Genomic DNA, 19,035 nt, shown 5'->3' with positions numbered 1-19,035 from the left:
ATGTAATATTCTATGGTCCCCCTTTGCCAAACTTTCATGAAAAACACTTGTCTTGCTGAAAACACTGTCAATAATTTCCCCCACTTTTTATCTGTGTCTAAGCCAAAACATAGATTCCATGAACAAAGCTTTTTTCTTAGAACTGCACGCCTATGGAATTCTCTTCCATTTGTCTGCTTTCCAGCTGACTACAATTTGGTAGTCTTCAAGTCCAATGTAAACAAATTCTTGATGAACTGTCCCCTTAAGTAATCCAATTTACCAAATTTCCACTACTATGATATTGTTCCATTGACTACTGTACACTTAGATGTGGGGACTCGATTTTCAGTCTAAGAAATAACGTTTGTAGTTAGATTTTTTTTTTTTGATTTGTATACGAGAAGAACAGCTACTTTAAGACGGATGAACTGAGGAAGATTGGAAGTTGAATTTTTGAGAGCTGAGAGAGAACATTAGAGCCAAGATTTGTCATTGGTCATAGTGGTGCTGTTGTAGTAAAGAGGAGTTTATGCTAATTTCCTTACGAGACAAGCAACAATAAGAGAGAATTGCTTATTAATATTTTCATCCATCAATAGGCAGGTATTTTGTTAGTTTATTAAATTATAGGATCTGGAATAGGATCAGATACGGATATAGGATTTGGAATAGGATCAGATATGGATATAAGATATGGCATAGGATCAGATATGGATATAAGATCTGGCATAGGATCAGATACGGATATAGGATTTAGAATAGGATCAGATACGGATATAGGATTTGGAATAGGATCAGATATGGATATAAGATCTGGTATAGGATCAGATACGAATATAGGATCTGGCATAGGATCAGATACGGATATAGGATTTGGAATAGGATCAGATATGGATATAAGATATGGCATAGGATCAGATATGGATATAAGATCTGGCATAGGATCAGATATGGGCTGTAAAAATATTTATGATGAGGAACATTGTTATATTCTGAATATCATCTTACCTGTTGACTACAGATTTGTGTTCTTGCATGTGGGCAACAAGCTGTCCCTTGGGTTTCCAGTTTTGTGGTGGGAACAGAACATCCCAGTCAACACCTTCCAAAATATCTTTTGTTCGAACATCAGCTTCATATTGTTCTCTACGTCGATTGACAAGATTCCGCAGGTCCAACTTGCATGGGGCATTGCGGGCTGAAAATTATGAAAGCAATTTGGTTTTAAATACACACACATACCACACACACATGCATATATATATGGTTGTTCCAAAAGTAAGGCCGCCTATTTTTTAACTCAAAAAGTTGTTGGGAAGCTACAAAGACAAATGTGGTACCATTAAAACGAATGACCCTTTGTCCCTCAGAATTCATTTTTCTACATTGTCACCGCCATTTTTGCCAGTTTTTTTTAATGCCTCAGTCGTAAAAGTCTAGAGCGAGCTTTGCCACTCACATCTCTGCGCCACTCTGAAATTGACAACCCTAACTGCTGATAACAACTGCATTGGCTTCGTAAATATTCAACAGGCACCGGCGAATGTTTATTAACTCAATTTTTTCTGCATGGAGAAATTCAGTGATGCATCAACAATTCAGACTTGTGAGATTTTTGTTTTAATGTTTACAAATTTCCATTAATTACCTAAAAATAATTTTCTTTATAAAAAAGAAAACTACTTGATCAATTTACATATTTTTTGGAATATGATGTTTTTGTTTTATCATGGGTATGTACATCATACAGGTTTTTCTTTATTTTTGTTTTTTTAATATAACACAACTTACTTTGAACTGCCTGCTTGTCAGGTGCTACAACTCGGAGATTATTACTATCTGATGAAGTCTGTGTAAATACAGCTGAAGTTGCTGAAGAACCGGATAAGTTTGTCTGACCCGTTAATGATGAACGTCTTTCGGATGCACCATCCCATTTCGTTGGTCTGGATTTAGGAGAACTGGATTGGGATTTCTCTGTGTCTGATGAACCAAACATGCTTTTCCATTCAGCATTCTAATTTAAAAAAAAAAAAAAAAGAAAAAAAGGGAAAGAGTTTTAAAATAGCGCAAAAAAAAAAAAAAAAAAAAGAAAAAATATGAATCCTCTTAAAATTATCTATTGAGTTGCCTAAAAAGATCGTTTTTTTCTTTTTTTTTTAAATGTCATCTTTCCGGTCAACTAAAAATCGTTTTATATTTCTATTCTTCAAATCCTGTATTTGGTGTAACAAGTACATTGGCGCCAGTGTGTAATAAAACACTGAGCAGAGTGATTTCAGACTTGGAAACGGCAGATCAAGCAGAGCCCTACTGATATCTGACACCTTTTTTCTTTACTACAGAAAATAGAAAAAAGCCAAAATGGAAACTTGCATGAAGATATACGATGTGTACGAGGAGAATGCTGTTATAAAACGTGGGTTACAGGAATGGTTTGCTCGATTTCGAAAAGGAATATTTTTAGTGAGAGATGCTCCTCACTCTGGTCAACCAAAGATGATCAACAGTAACCAAGCAAAAGCTGTAGTTGAACAAAACTGCCATTTATTAATTTATTTTTATTTCGGACTATTATTCTCATCTTTATTAGTTGTTGTTTTTGAATTAATTCCAATTAAGGAATAATATATATATAAAACTGCCATTTAACAACCAGATAAATCGCAGACATTCTCAAGATTTCCAAAATTGAGCATGGAGCATAAACTGCATAAACTCGCATATGCTTCTAAACTTGATGTTTTTCTATCCTAAAAAATGAACAACCTTTTAGATCAACCATATATATATATATATATATATATATATATATATATATATATATATATATATATATATATATATATATATATATAACGACATCCGATGCCTTTTTTTACTACAGAAAAATGAACAAAAAAGCTAGAGAAACTTGCATAATGATATGTCATGAGCGTGGAAAACAAATTGCATTAATATCCATTTTAAGAACTGTACAAACCTTTTGGTCAATCAATACTTTTCTTTGGAATTCATATCAGAATTTAGTATTTTTTTTCTTTAACAAAAAGGACAGAGATTTTTTTACTCATGAAATACATATGCAGAAGGCACTCCACATTAAATATAATAGTTCAAGTGGAAGATATTTTGGACCACCTGAATCAAATGTCATATTTCAATGAATACATAATTTGAACCATCTTAAATATGATCTTTCAATGGGTAAACATTTTGAACAATAAATGATATTTCAGTATATAATAGGTATATAATAATTAAAACCATTCTGCCTTAAATATGAGTACTCAATGAAGACATCATTTGAACCACCCTATCTCAACGAGTAGATAATTTTACCCATCCTGCCCAAATATATTCCAATTGGTAGATAATTGTAATGTAAATATGATATTTCAATAGTTACATAATTTGAACCGCCCTATTTGAATATATTTCAATGGGGTAGATAATTGTAACATAAAGATAATATTTCAATAGTTACATAATTTGAACCACCCTATTTGAATATATTTCAATGAGTAGATAACTGTAATGGAAATATGTTTAAATCTATACTGATCTGGTCTACAGACATGAAACATAATATATAGAGTATTCAAACCCATGCAAAAATTTATATTTGGGTTTTAACCAAGGAAAATCGGTGCAAAATATGAAAATTAAACAAATGGAATTTGCCCGGGTCAGAGTGGACCTGAGAGCAATGGAAAACTGCGGCCTCACCATCAGATATAGTTTAAGGTCATATCTAGGACCGGGAAGTAGGGAAGGAAAAAGAAAGGAGGGGAGAAGGGAGAGGGGCTGTTGATTTTGTTTTTATTTTTGTAGAACATAATTAGGTTTTACAAAAGAGAATAGAAAACAAAAACAGAAATCGATGTAGATGCATTTCGTCTCAGAAAGCCAATAGGCAGCCTGATCTGGTAGCACCAGGGGGTTTTAGCCAAGGAAAATCGGTGCAAAATATGAAAATTAAACAAATGGAATTTGCCTGTCGACGGTCAAACCAATAGCATTACAAATATGTATGTATCATGTAGTAGCTATCGGTTCATGTTTGAATTTTTAGCCTCGTAGCAAACAAGTCTTCATAGCTCAGGCATTAACGTCAAAGGTAAAAGTAAATTGTAAGCTAAACGTTTTGGTTTTGATTCTCGGTGGTGGTATACAAGTAATTTTTTGTTTTAGCTTTTTAAATCATTATTATATATTGGTCCAATATAATATAATAATAAAATACAAAATCTGCATTAATCAAAATATCATATTTAAGCGTATTTTACGATCGGGCTATGCCGGCCGGCCGGCCTGCTAGTGGGTACATAATTTGAAGCAACCTGTCTAAATATATTTCAATGGGTAGATAATTATAATGTAATATATTTCAATAGTTACATAATTTGAACCAACCTATCTAAATATATTTCAATTAGTAGATATTTTGAACCATTTGCCTTAAATATGATTTTTTAATAGAAAAAAAAAAAAAAAAAAAAAAATGGAAAATATGTGTTACATGTTCAATCTTTGAGAAACATTGGATATATAACAGTTTTATTTATCAATATTAATAAAGGAAAACTAGAACACGGTTTTAAATATAATTACCATAGTAACCCCAGAGTTCTCCAACTGTGGACTTTTCTTTCTCCGAGATCTGGAAAAAACATAAAAAACAATAGAAAGCAAAGAATACGGTTTTTATATAGAAATCAATAATAAACAAAAAGACATTTTTTATTTTGACGTTTTCCTACTTTTAGGATAGTTGCCCAACCAAGGTTTGAGAATCTTGTCTACTATCATCATTGTTTACTATTTCATCCACTGCTTTGTGTGTTTGAGTATTAAAATATTGAACGCAAAAAGGAGGAGAGAGGGGGGGGGAAGAACTTACCGGGCAGGTGAATTTGGTGTATCTGCTTTGTTATCCTTTGGTTTAAAAAGATCAGCATGTCTTCGAGTTAGGCTACTCCCCAAGAGTCTGAGGTTTAGCGTCCCAGGACTATGCTCATCGTCAGATTCAGCAATAACAGCATCAACAGAACTACAAAAGATTGAAAATGGTTAAAAGTTTTGCAATGTAAAAAATGATATAATAAAAGTCTATGAACAAGAAAAACATTTTATTTTGTATTGGTCAGCCATTCGGCCAAAGAAACATTGCATTGGTTAATTATTAAGACAAGGCAACTTTGTATTGGTTAATTATTAGGACAAGGAAATTTTGTATTGGTTAATTATTAAGATAAGGAAATGGTGTATTGGTTAATTATTAGGATAAGGAAATGGTGTATTGGTTAATTATTAAGATAAGGAAATGGTGTATTGGTTAATTATTTAGACAAAGAAATTTTGTATTGTTTAATTATTAGGACAAGGAAATTCTGTATTGTTTAATTATTAGGACAAGGAAATTCTGTATTGGTTAATTATTAGGACAAGAAAAGTTTGTATTGTTTAATTATTAGGACAAGGTAATTCTGTATTGTTTAACTATTAGGACAAGAAAATTTTGTATTTTTAACTATTAGGACAAGGCAATTTTGTATTGGCTAACTATTAGGACAAGGAAATTCTGTATTGGTTAATTATTAGGACAAGGAAAGTTTGAATTGGTTAATTATAAAGACAAGGAAACTTTGAATTGATTAATTATTAGGACAAGGAAATTCTGTATTGGTTAATTATTAGGACAAGGAAATTTTGTATTGGTTAATTATTAGGACAAGGAAATTTTGTAGTGGTTAATTATTAGGACAAGGAAATTCTGTAGTGGTTAATTATTAGGACAAGGAAATTCTGTATTGGTTAATTATTAGGACAAGGAAATTCTATATTGGTTAGTTATTAGGACAAGGAAATTCTATATTGGTTAATTATTAGGACAAGGAAATCTTGTAGTGGTTTATTATTAGGACAAGGAAACTTTGAATTAGTTAATTATTAGGACAAGGAAATTCTGTATTGGTTAATTATTAGGACAAGGAAACTTTGAATTAGTTAATTATTTGCACAAGGCAAGTTCATATGGGTTACTTATTGGGAGAAGGCAACTTTACATTGGTTTATTATAGGGACAAGACTACTTTGCATTAGTTAATTATTGGGACAAGGAAACTTTGAATTGGTTAATTATTTGGGCAAGACTACTTTGCATGGCTCAATCACTTAGATAAGGCAACTTTTAAACAACAAAAGTTTTATATTTAAAATACGATGGACACTATTTTCATAGAAATGTTAATAAGCTTATATTTGCTGCGTGTTATTGTTTTTCGGTACCCCCCCCCCCATTTTTTTTGCACTATCCAGAAAAATATCAGCTTTATCAAAACATATTTGATTAAATATATTTCTAATTCTGTGGAATTTCCACTGGTCATGCTAGTAATAATAATAATAATAATAATAATAATAATAATAATAATATGTTACAGAAGCAAGAAATACAATAAGAGGTAACACAAATTTATTAATATAGGGATGTATGAAATAAAAAGGTTCATTCATTTTTCTTACCTTGATCGAGATCTGTTCAACTTCAATATAAAGTCTTTCATAGCCTATAAATAATAATAATAATAATAGTTATTATAATAATAATAATAATAATAATAATAATAATAAGACATTGATTTAAAAACTAATCTCTCTCTGACCAAGGCTTTATTTTTATATTTCTCAAAATCATCCTTATGACTTTCTCTTGCATTTTCTTTCACCTTTCCCTGTCAACTGAGCCTGCTACCTCAACTGTTCTACATCTACTCTAACCCAAGAACTCTCATCTATTCTTTCCATGTGGCTATACCATCAAAATCGCCAAGGAGTTCTGCACACGTCTCCGAACATACGTACACATACCAGCATGTAAAACAGAGGGCGTTGAACTGGTGACAATGTTTTTTTTTATATCATTTCATGAATCTTATATCAATACAGTGTAACCCAGATATAAGAGACTTCCCAGCACGCCCCAAAACTCTCTTATATCAGGCTTACAAAGTATATCAGGGTTTCTTATATCAGGATTACCCTGTACATTAACACAGGCTCTAATTTGGAACCAGAAAAAATTTCTCTTATATACGTTTTTCTGGTACTTGTACAGTTTAAGACATTAAAAAATGAAAATATCGGAAAAAAAGTTTAAATTGTACGTATCCATTATGGAATGAAGTTTTCCGAAAAAAAAAATTTCCCCTTAATTTCATCAAGTAGTTTTTGTTTTACAGCGAAAAAACAATTTGTTATGATACCGAGCAAAAGGTTCGATTTTTAGGAAGAAAAGCTAATATTAAAGATAGGGAGGGAGTGTTGGCGTTTTAACTGGAGTTATCTTCCTTTGCCATTTCTAAACTCCAAACAAAAATTAAGAAAAAATCCAAGATGTCTACCTTCAACGTGCTGTCATAAAAACGCGTTTTTCCGCTGTAAAAAAATACTACTCGATCAAGTAAGTGAAATTTTTTTTCAGAGATCTTCAGAACGGATATGTACAATATAACCTTTTTTTTGATATTTTCATTTCTTAATGCCTTGATTAAACTGTACAAGCACAGTTTTTCTTATATTATGCTCTTATATCCGGGTTACACTGTAATAAGAATGAAACTAAGTGGTTTTAATAATTATTAGACATAACTTTAGAATTACTAGTCTGTGTTGATTATGTACGATGTGTGTAAGAAAATAGGTCAACGTGACCTATAAATTTTTATAATCTGATAAGTTACATTTTGTATTTAATTTCTCTCCCACAGTGAGAAATATGGCACAAGGACTGGAAAGTAGGATTTAAAAGTCAATTCCCCAAAACGGGGCACTCTGACCCACAATACATGCACGGCAGCCCTGTTGGCATTCTCTGGTAGAGGTGCCTCGGGCGATTAGAAATAAACTAAGCCCTTCTCAAAGGAAAAACCTAAATGAGTGGACCGCCTAAAAATGCAGAGCACCTGCATTTTCTTGCAATCAATAGGAAAAAATGTCATTACAAGAATGTTCTAGACTCTGGTTGATTTTGGGACTGAGGATAAACCCCCAACTGATGACTAAAAAATAGTCGCAAAAAAGTTATGTTTAATCTTCAATAAAAAAAAATTATAAAAAAAATTTCTGAATTCTAAACGATACATAAATTATACATATAAATGTTATTGCTGTAAAACATGGTGCCCAGTAAAAATGGCAAAAGTGAATTAATAAGTAAACATGGCACTTTAACAAAAAATTAGAATCGTTTTGTTTGGATAATGCAGGCTAAGCTCCCATACTTCTGGTTTAAAATAGATCTAAGCTCCCTTAGTATTAGTTTGGAAAAATCAGTTTGATTAGGTTCAAATTCTGTAGAAGCACCGAAAGGAATAATTATAACGTTTTATTTAATAATTATTTTAAAACAAATATTTATGTATAATCTGAAAAAAAAATGCAAAAAACATTTTTACCGCTGCTATATTTACCTAAATTTAATTTTCAATTTATTTATTTTAAATCCTGAAAATGGAAACTTAATTCAATGATTTAATCGCTGATGGCCACTGCTTTTAATTTTCTTGCACCAAAACTGTGAGTATATTAAAATTTGTTTTAATAATTTTTAAATAGAAAAAAGTAGGCTTTTAATAGCAATGTCAGCAAAAAAACAAAAAAACAAAAAAAAAAAAAAACTCAACTTTACGGGTATATAAATTGTCATGGGAGAACATTTTTCCCATAAAAGTCTTACAATTTCTTATAATAATATTAAAAATGTATAATTATTACTATTAAAAATATTACATTAAAATTAAAATATAAAAATGCGTTTTTTTAAAGAGTTTTTGGAGATTTCTAAATAGAGAATATAAAAATGTTCTTTTTCAAGAGTTTCTGGAATATTCTAAGTTGTGGTGTTCCATTTGGAGCATTTCTGGAACTTTCCATTCACTAAAATGATAAAAGAACACTGATAGCTTAAACTCTTTAGCGAGTCAGTTTGAGTTGTTACGCTGCTCCAGGTTGTCAGATGCTGACTAGATTAACTCCGGCCAATATTTCCTAGGATTCAAATCTGGTCGAAAGAAATCTTATAAAAAGAAAAAAATCTGAAAAATGATCCAGTAGAAAAATAATTACAACTAAAAATAGAATTTATCAGATTATTGAATTTTATCACGTTTTAATGTAGAAGAGTTGTGTAGCCAATTCAGTTGGCAAACAAAAGAGATAATCCTTGACTTACATTGACTTAAAATCAGGATTCACCATGATATCTGGGAATGTAATTGTGGTTTATATTTTTTATTTTTTATTTAAAACACTTCCAGCATCTCATCTACTGGATCATTTTTTGTAACTTTTGGAATGTATACTAATTTCTCCATGAACACATAAGTATGTAATAATGTTTTCACCTGAAATGCGTTGGTTTAAAAGATCACCAATGTAAACAAACACCCAAACAAAACATTATGTAAAGAAATACTTACTAATAACTTTTCTTCAGCAGATTCGTTCATTCCAAGTGATGTGAGCTTACGAAATATCTACAAGAAAAAGTTTTGGAATTACATCAATAATATGTTCTTGTGAGAGACTTATAAAACTGCTGTTTCAAAAAAGAAAATTAACAACCAATAACGCAAAAGATGATATCCCCCCCCCCTCGAGTTTAGTGTAGGCTTAATTATACTATACATATTATTATATAATTGATTTTGCTTGGTTTTCAATCAATTTTTGCATAAAATTGGGTACTTGTACAGTTTAATCAAGACATTAAAAAATGAAAATATTGAAAAAAGTTTAAATTGTACGTATCCATTACGGGACAAAGTTCTCAGAAAAAAAATTTCACTTAATTTCATCAAGTAGTATTTTTTTTACAGCGAAAAAACAAAGCAAAAGGTTTGATGTTTAGGAAGAAAAGCTAGTATTAAAGATGGGGAGGGAGTGTCAGTGCTTTAACTGGAGTGATCTCCCTGTGGCATGTTCAACAAATTCCATAATGGCTGACTTCAATGCGCTCTCATAAGAACGTGTTTTTCCGCTGTAAAAAACCAAAAAAAACTACTCGATCATGAAATTTTCTTTTTTCGGAGATCTTCAGTCCAAAATGGATACGTACAATATAACCTTTTTTCTATATTTTCATTTTTTAATGTCTTGATTAAACTATACAAGTACCTAAAATTGATTGCTAGTTTTAAATTGTATTTTTTGTCCTAATGTAAATTGAATACTTTGATTTTTATTTGTATGGAAATCACTCCCAACAACGCATGAAGCCACTTAATGGAAGGAACTAACAGGAACAAAAGATGATTATCACAAAGACAGGAAATACTTATTGAAACTAGTCTTGAAAAGGGCAAGGTTAAACATGCAAACAAAATGAATTTAGGTAAAAATGGCACAACTTAAAAATACAAAAAATGTATGTATACAAAAATACAAAAAATTGATTTAAGTAAAAATGGCACAGCTTAAAAATACAAAATGAATGTAGGTAAAAAATGGCACAACTTAAAAATACAAAAAAAATGTACCGAAGTAAAAATGGCATTGCTTAAAATGGCAATGTAAAAATACAGGAGGGGTATTTTTATTTTTCCAGTATTCAATTGATTTTTTTATTCTGCTCTTCATATAATTTTTTATGTTACGAAAATTCTTTTTATGTGGGCTTTTTACAAATCAAAATTTGAGGAGAGAAATATACACATTTGATAGACAGAGAGATTAACTATGAGGTGCCTTCAATAAGTTTCCAGACTTTTTTGTACAAGTATTTACAATTATCGTAAACTTTTGAAAATTCAGTATGTTATCGCTATACATCCTCTGAGATGACTGACCAACTTTTATGATTTCAGGTTTAAATGAACAGCTACAGCAGGAATTGGAATACACCCTACTAAAGCCTGATTGCCACAGCTGGTGAATTTCAAAAATGCAATCTGGATGTGAGGACACTTTAGACAAACGATATGCAATAAAATTGTTTTAAACTTGGAAAAAATGATACATAAGCGTATGGAATGCTTCAAACTACTTTTGGACCATCTTGCATTAGTTTTTGAGTGTTATAAGAGATTCAAGAAAAGCAGGGAGTCTGTGAGGGATGATAGGTGTGGGAGGAGTAAGGAAGTCATAACACCAGAGTTGATTGGCCAAATAAAGAATTTCATTGATAAGCGCTGTTGTGTGTCTGTAGAGACAGTGCACAGTTTGATGTCAGTGTATACACATTTATTTAGGAGGAACTGAAGATGCGGAAGATTTGCGTGAATGCACCAGTTCAAAACTCCATCCTTGTCACAAACTATTTGGCATCAAGACAGTTCCTCACCCTCCTTAAAGTGTGACTGGTTTAATTCCCAAAACTGTCACTTTGATTTGTACTTAATTCAACTATCAAGATTAACACTAGCTGATGTAATCAGTTTGTGATATAGAGCCATTCATTACATTCTGCTACAATATTTCAGTTTTTGAGATGTTGTGTATTTTATCCCCCTCCACACACATGTACATAATAAAACTAACTGAAAAAAAGCACCAGATTTTAAACAAATGGAAGGATAGGACTATATCAATAATAGATCCTAATAATTGTACTTAGACAGAATCCAAAAAAGTGTCTTTAATCTAAAAGTTTGCACACTATCAACCAAGCTCTAACCCCTGCCCCATCGCTGCAATGTTGCATCCTTGTGTTTGTTTTATAAGTGCGTTAATGGCATGTGCTTTGATGAATTCGCAGCACTTGTGCACTCTTGGCGTACTTACTCCCAACTAACCCGACATGCAGGAAAGTCTGATAATTTCTTCTCTCCAATTGCTAGAATTCCCTTCTTGTTTCCTGCTTCCCTGACTGTACTAACCTGCAAAAGTTTAAATGTAATGTGAACAGATATCTTGCTGCTCAACTCCCGACATGAGCCTAAATAGTAGCCCCTTACATTCAAAGTGGCAATATGCTTTGTTTGTTTGGAGTTAAAAAAAAACAAACAAAAAAAAAACTTAGCTTTTAGAGCATCTCAGATTAGTGTCCCTAACTGGCATCAACTAGAAAACTTTTTAAAGTGATGTCAGTCAAATACACTTCTGATTTATTTTATGTAATGTACATTCTGTTGCACTTTTTAAAAAAAATCATTGAAAATTTTATATCTATATCATTAATTGCTATATGAAAGATAATGTTTTTAAAGTGCAAACATACTGGTTCTCATTAGATCAGTGGGTACTTGTACAGTTTAGTCAAGACATTAAAAAATGAAAATATTGAAAAAAGGTTATATTTCATGTATCCGTTATGAAACAAAGTTCTCCAAAAAAAAATTTCACTTAATTTCATCAAGTAGTTTTTGTTTTTACAGCGAAAAAACAATTTGTTATGATACCGAGCAAAAGGTTCGATTTTTAGGAAGAAAAGCTAGAATTAAAGATGGGACGGGAGTGTCGGCGCTTTACATGGAGTTATCTCCCCGTGGCATGTTGTTCAGCTTCAGCAAATTTCACAATGGCTGACTTCAACGCGCTCTCATAAGAACGTGTTTTTCCGCTGTAAAATAAAAACTACTCGATCAAATTAAATGAAAATTATTTTTTCAGAGAACTTCAGTTCAAAACGGATACGTACAATATAAGCTTTTTTCGATATTTTCATTTCTTAATGTCTTGACTAAACTGTACATGTGCTGATCAGTGATGTGAAGCCTGATCAGTACTAAAATTGGTGATCATTTGGGAATATCAGGTGCTGTATGTGCTCTCTGCTTATCTAGGCATTGTTTCCAATCATTCTGGATTACTCCTTGCCATTGAAATCAGGCAGTGTTGACTCAACCCTTGTCTTGCAATTACACATGCAGCCATCCTTACAGTGGGGGTTGCCTCCATTGTCTCGCGAGACAAAATGGAGGCCATGATATACATATACAGATCCTGTTCTGCTTTATACTAAGAGAAAGCTACTGATGATTTACCTGAGACATGTTGTCGTCCATATGTGGGTACGGCATTTTGTGGCCTCGTCTTTCATTCTTCCGGATATCACTTCGTTTTTGCAAGATGTCGTAGATGGCATCAACCAATGATGATCGGACAACATAGTCAAACACAGCACGTGGGACAGGCTCACCCACACAACTTAGGAGAATATGCTATCAATAGAAAATTCAGGTTAGATTAGAAACGAGATATAAAAAAAATAAGATTATCATTATTTATTACAGAGAAATTACAATTTCAAATGTATATTTAATTTTAGTGTTGGGATGATTAATCGGAACTTTTTGGGGTATCAGAATCGGAAAAACTTATGACTATTTACTGATGCCAAAAACAATGATTCTTTAATTTGTTTTCTTGTATTCGTTTTTGTTCAAAATTAAAATTTTCCATCGCGGCAGTATTTATTGATTTTAAACTACTGGCAAAACTGAGACCTATAGATCCCCTACCCCACCCTTCAACAAGTGTATGTTTTACCTCTGCATATATTACACTGTTTTTTTCTTTTTATGGTAATCTGAATAGAATAAACATAAAATGTACACACATTTTATTTATATAAACACTAGTGGGGGGGGGCCCAACTTTGCTCAATCGTAGAATATGCTTAAATATGATATTTTAATTTGCCCAGATTTTGTATATATTACAGAGTCGTGATTTAAAAAGTGAAAAAAAAAAAGTATTTGGGTGCCATCAGCTAGAATCAAAACTGAAAGCAAAACTATAGCATTCAAAGCTGGTGATGTTACCACTGTACCAAGGTGACACGCATATGAACTGAGTAAAAATAAACTAAGACCTTTCTGGCCTTGATGGAGGGAAGACTAAAACTTGCTGCTATGGCTTCAAATCATCTGAAATAACAGCAAGGGGAGACTTGATTCCAAATATTTCTCATATTTTATACCTCTCCTCTTTAAAGTAAATTTCACAGTTTATAAGGATTATTTGATATTGGAGGTATTCGTAATCGTACCCTATTTCCAAAAAAGGGGAGATATAACATATGAGAAATATTTGGAATCAAGTCTCCCCCTTTCTGTTATTTCAGATCATTTGAAACCATAGCAGCAAGTTTTAGTCTCCTCTCCATCAAGGCCAGAGGTTACGGAGAAATATATTTATATATAAGATTTTTACAAAGTGTTGTGGTGGCACCCACTCATTTACATATGTGGATAATATTACACATAAATAGCAAGACTCGGTTAGTCTGAGTGTGTGTTAACCAGAAGCCACCGAAGGCCGAGCCGAGAGCAGGTATGTTCTCCAGCCAAGACTCTCTTACCTGACAACCATTATGTAAATATACTGTAAATATACTTTTCTTAATACACTTCTTATTGATCTACCTTTGTTTTGTTGAGTCTTCATTTGTATTGCCTTATACGTTATTTGGTTTAACCTGCAAACATAACAATTGGCGACGAAGATGAACGTCAAACATAACACAAAGATAGAAAGAAATGAAACCATAAAGAATTAAAGCATCAGCAAATGTTAAAATTTTTTCATTCCATATAATAAACTTTTAACCATTTTTTTTTAGGAACATCTGTTCATCTCTGAAGATTTGTTTAGTGATTTTTCCGCTATACAACAGAACATGTGTAAGGAAAATTCAGGTGTGTTCCTATTTACAATGCCTCCCCACGGGACAGAGTTAGACACCAGGGTCGTTTTTTAATATGGAGAAAAGGAATAAAAATAAAAATTGTCTCAGTCGTGAAGGATTTCTCCTCCACTGACAGAGAACAAGAAATTGAAGTGTAGATCTGAAGAACAGATACTACACTTTGTGTTAGTATAAAGAAAATACATAAAAACTTATGACTGTGAATTGATTCCATCTTTGTTTTGTGGAATGATAACTAATGGTATAGAAAGAGAGAGATGTAAAAAAAAAAAATAAATAAATAAATAAATGAATAAAATGACAGAATTTCACCTTTTCTAAATTACAAAAACACTGAGAAACTCGTATCCCTGCTAATGGATGGCCAGTGTCAGCATCCTGTTGACCTCCTATCCATTCTGTGTGCTACTGTTGTTATCTAATGTATATAATACAACATCAAATAAATTGAAAAATAATTTGTTTTCGAATTACTCACTTTTTGGTCGATATGCAAAACATTTTGGTTAAGAAACATTCTGACTTTTGGTATAAGATTGCAGTGAACATCTGCGATGTTCAGAACTTTTGCAACGGCAGTTATGAAACCAACTGCGCCTTGGCGCACCCAGATACCCTGAAAAGAGAACATCAAATATCAGACCAACAGACAACTATTTCAACCTTCAGAACATATTCCAGAAATTTAGGTTCTTGTCATAATTTCACTGTATATCAAAAGACCAAAGTGAATAAAAATCTGTACCATGTGCAACTTAGTACCCCCGTTCTAACACTTCAAAGACCATTCACCGTTTTTAGTTTTGTTTAGAATGAGTAAAAAGTAGATCAATCTCTAAGTGGGAGTGGGACAAGTGTGAGGAAAAGACTTTCAGTGTAGGGTCATTGTGAAGTTTTCTTTTGTAACAGAAATGAACACATTTGGTTTTTGATTTGGAAAATCTATATCCATTTTCCGTTGCCCATTTGTCTAATTTATTTAAGCATTGTTGGAGTTTGTGCTCAATAGTGTGTATATACTTTGATCTGCAATACACCAGGAGGTCATCTACATATAAAAATCCCCTAACGCCAGGGTCCAAACATTTCACTATGCTATTCATTTTAATATTAAATAGTGTCACAAATAATATGCTAACCTGAGGAACTCCTTTCTCCTGGTTTGTGACGCCCCCCCCCCATTTAGGGACTTTTACCCTATGCAAGGGGGCAGTTGGTGTATTCTAATGCTCCACCGACAGGGCCACAGTAAAGAAGGGGGAAAAGAAAGAAAAGAGGGGAAGGATAGAAAAAAAGAGAGGAGGGGGAGATTTTTTTTTTTTTTCTCCCTCCCAGAACACGACTGAGTTTTGCAAAAAAGAAGGAAAAAATAATAACATTTATGTACGGTACATTTTAGTCAGGAAGTCACCGTTTTCAGACAATCTGATCTGGTAACACCACTGCTATGCTGGAAATTAGGAAGTAGGTTGGCTGACTATATTTGCCACATGTACACAATAATAACACGATCCATTGACATTTTTCTGACAATGGTCGTATTATGGATCTTATAGATCTTTGGAGCAATTATTTACAACAAAGCTACTCACCGGATGAGCTAAAAATGGAACAACTTCTTGGATGAATTCATATTTTTGGATCAGTCCTAATTCCACCAAAGAGGAAAGAGCACCTAATGACCTGAATATGACAAATTCTTCTGTATCACTTAATCCCTGTGAATAAGAAAAGAAAATACCTTTAAATAATTGCCAAGAATAAAGTTTGGTTCTTATATAGAATTAGACTTTATAAATTAAAAAAAAAATAATAATATGATGCATGTACCCATCACGAAACAAAGATGTCATATTCCAAAAATTATGTAATTTGATAGAGTAATTTTTTTTTTTTAAACTAAGAAAATACAAATTTTGCAATTTTTAGTGATTAATCATTTTTGGCAGCTATTGTTTATAAATAAGAGGAAGACAAGTCAATTTGAACTATTAAGATCAAAATCAGCATCATAATAGGTACAATTTACTCTCAAAATAACTAAAAATTGTAATAAAAAAAAAAAAAATGAATTTCTATATACAAAAAAATTACTTAATCAATTTACGTGACCTCTTTGTTCAATGGCAAGTACTTAAATCATGACGATTTTTCTGTGATTTTTTGGTTTTTAATTGAGTGGAATTTTAAATAAGAACCCAATTTAAGCCAACATCAAACTTTGATTGTGACAAGCCAATTTTCATTTGGCATAACATATAAAGTTATCTTGTGAGATTTTAAATGTTGGACCTAAATACCATTTAAGCTGACATATCTAACTTTGATTCTGACTAGCCAATATCTAGTTGTTTACATTGTAATATGTTCTTTGTTGCTGTTTATCAAAAAAAACATACGCAGTCCCACTCAGAGAACTGGTAATATGTAAACAATTATGACAAAAAATAAAATCAGCAAGGGGAATAGCGCATATTTTACATTGGAGAATATAATAATAAAGTTTTAAAAATGTGCAAACAAATAAAAAAATTAAAAACTAATTTGAATATATTACCATTGAAATGGGTTACTGTGGTTTAAATCAATAATACAACATAATACTTTGAAATACTGTATGGGTGTATGTATATATATATACATATCTTTTAATATAAACAAATTTACATGGTTGCGACACTGGATATACTAATGTTTCAGACAAATAGTCGGTTAAAACTAGAAGTCCTCATCAGGCAACTTAATAAATGGCTGCTTTCCACAGAAGAAACCAGTTCTCAAATAGAGTTTTTATTAGCCCTAAAAGAGCCCCTGAGGCACACCCAAGAGTTATTGTGAAGTATAGACAAACAAAATTATATAGAAATCAGTTAGTTACAATTTTCAGAAAGTTTTATAAAAATCCAATTTTTTTTTTTAGAAGAACAAAAGTATCAATTTTAGTCATTTTAACCTGAAAGGCATCGCTAGGGGGACAACCGGTGTTTTCCCGGAAAATCCGTTCTGTTACTTTTTTTTACTCATATCATGTTTAATGTTTGTGCAAAATTTTAAAAAATACTGAGGTGTAGTTATTGAGAAAAGTGCAGACAGACAAACGGATAAGGGTGAATTTACAGGGCCATCCTCCTTTTGTCAGGAGGACCAAAAATTTATTTTTTTCATACAAACATGTGGTTCATTCCAAAAATTAATTTTTGGCATTCATAATTTAAATACAACTTTGGGCATATGGCCTAGCGGCTAGTGCGTATATAGTGTAATGCAAAGGTCCATTTTTCACAAACTCTACACATTAAATTAGACTGTATTTCAGCAACATCAGATCAAATATTGTATTTCAAATGGTCTATTGCATCTAGTTTATCAGTATAGACATGTCCCTAAACAAAATAATCTAATGGGGTAAAATCACATGAATGAAATGGCCAATTTATAGGTCTATTTTGTGAAATTATTCGTTCATCAAATGTTTCTCACAGTAAATTGATCATATTTGCAATTTACAAATACTGCTTGAGTGTCAATCCCTGCATGATGAATTGCCAAACTAAGCTGAACTTAAAATAACTCACAGTTGCCAAATCTGCAATTAAAGGAAAATAGAGTTGTCAATTTAAAGTTTGCCACCTCTAAAAAACAAATACCCTATAATAGAAGAATAATTTACCTGTTGTATGAGAGGTTTTAGTACGCGTAAACTTTGCCAACCAACATAAGCGGCAACGCCAACAACGTTCTCAAAGAATGATGCTCGTAACTGCCAGTCAAGCTGAAAATAAAAGAACAGGATTTAAAATAGTTATGGAGTAAGCTACTCTACCCATTTAATGAATAGATGAACTTATCTAGAGACAATAAATACAGTAATTCATGGTAGTTATGGCCTCAGAATCATGATGTATAATTTTGTTAATACACTTATTGAGAATTATAAGTGTTTGTCTTGATTATTACTGGCCTGCATGGGCACAACAATGGTGACGAGGAATCAGAGACTTTAATTGCCACAATTATGATGACAAGAGATCCGAGAGTTACATTGCCACAACAAACATATGAGAATTTTCCACATTCGAGGAGAGTGAAATTCTTTAAACTTAAACAAAAATAAATATTATTGCGAAAAAAATTTCAATGTTAAGGAAAAAAAAAAAAAAAACGTTTTTTGATAAGTTGATTGAAATAATAAAAAAAAAAAACCCTAAGAAAAATTCATCACAAAGCAGCAAAACTGAAGCTAAGCTGCCAGGACACTATATATACAAATGGAGGCAAATTTGGGCATATTTTATTGGTTTGAAAATATAGGTTCTTTTTTAGCAATTGTCATAAAATTTAAAATTTAACCATAGAATAGTATTATAATCTTCAAAAAGCCTGCAAATTTTCATGTTGTT

The 19,035-nt window shown here is 31.9% G+C and overlaps 1 protein-coding gene across 1 annotated transcript in view; it reads right to left on the bottom strand.

Annotated features, from left to right (window-relative positions):
* Positions 1-19,035, bottom strand: part of LOC145268329 (phosphoinositide 3-kinase regulatory subunit 4-like) — a 126,318-nt gene that overhangs the window by 35,244 nt on the left and 72,039 nt on the right. The window contains exons 18-27 of the mRNA XM_080123819.1: positions 18,306-18,407; positions 16,228-16,353; positions 15,114-15,251; positions 12,969-13,145; positions 9,465-9,521; positions 6,511-6,554; positions 4,886-5,035; positions 4,597-4,645; positions 1,774-1,999; positions 991-1,180 (exon numbers count right to left, since the gene is read on the bottom strand). Coding sequence (XP_079979945.1) covers positions 991-1,180; positions 1,774-1,999; positions 4,597-4,645; positions 4,886-5,035; positions 6,511-6,554; positions 9,465-9,521; positions 12,969-13,145; positions 15,114-15,251; positions 16,228-16,353; positions 18,306-18,407 — 1,259 coding nt within the window. The remainder of the gene's footprint in view (positions 1-990; positions 1,181-1,773; positions 2,000-4,596; positions 4,646-4,885; positions 5,036-6,510; positions 6,555-9,464; positions 9,522-12,968; positions 13,146-15,113; positions 15,252-16,227; positions 16,354-18,305; positions 18,408-19,035) is intronic.

This window comes from Euprymna scolopes, chromosome 43, assembly GCF_053919585.1.
Source record: "Euprymna scolopes isolate OS-2025 chromosome 43, ASM5391958v1, whole genome shotgun sequence".
Taxonomy (NCBI): Eukaryota; Metazoa; Mollusca; class Cephalopoda; order Sepiida; family Sepiolidae; genus Euprymna; species Euprymna scolopes.
This window is presented reverse-complemented; position numbering and strand designations above follow the sequence as displayed.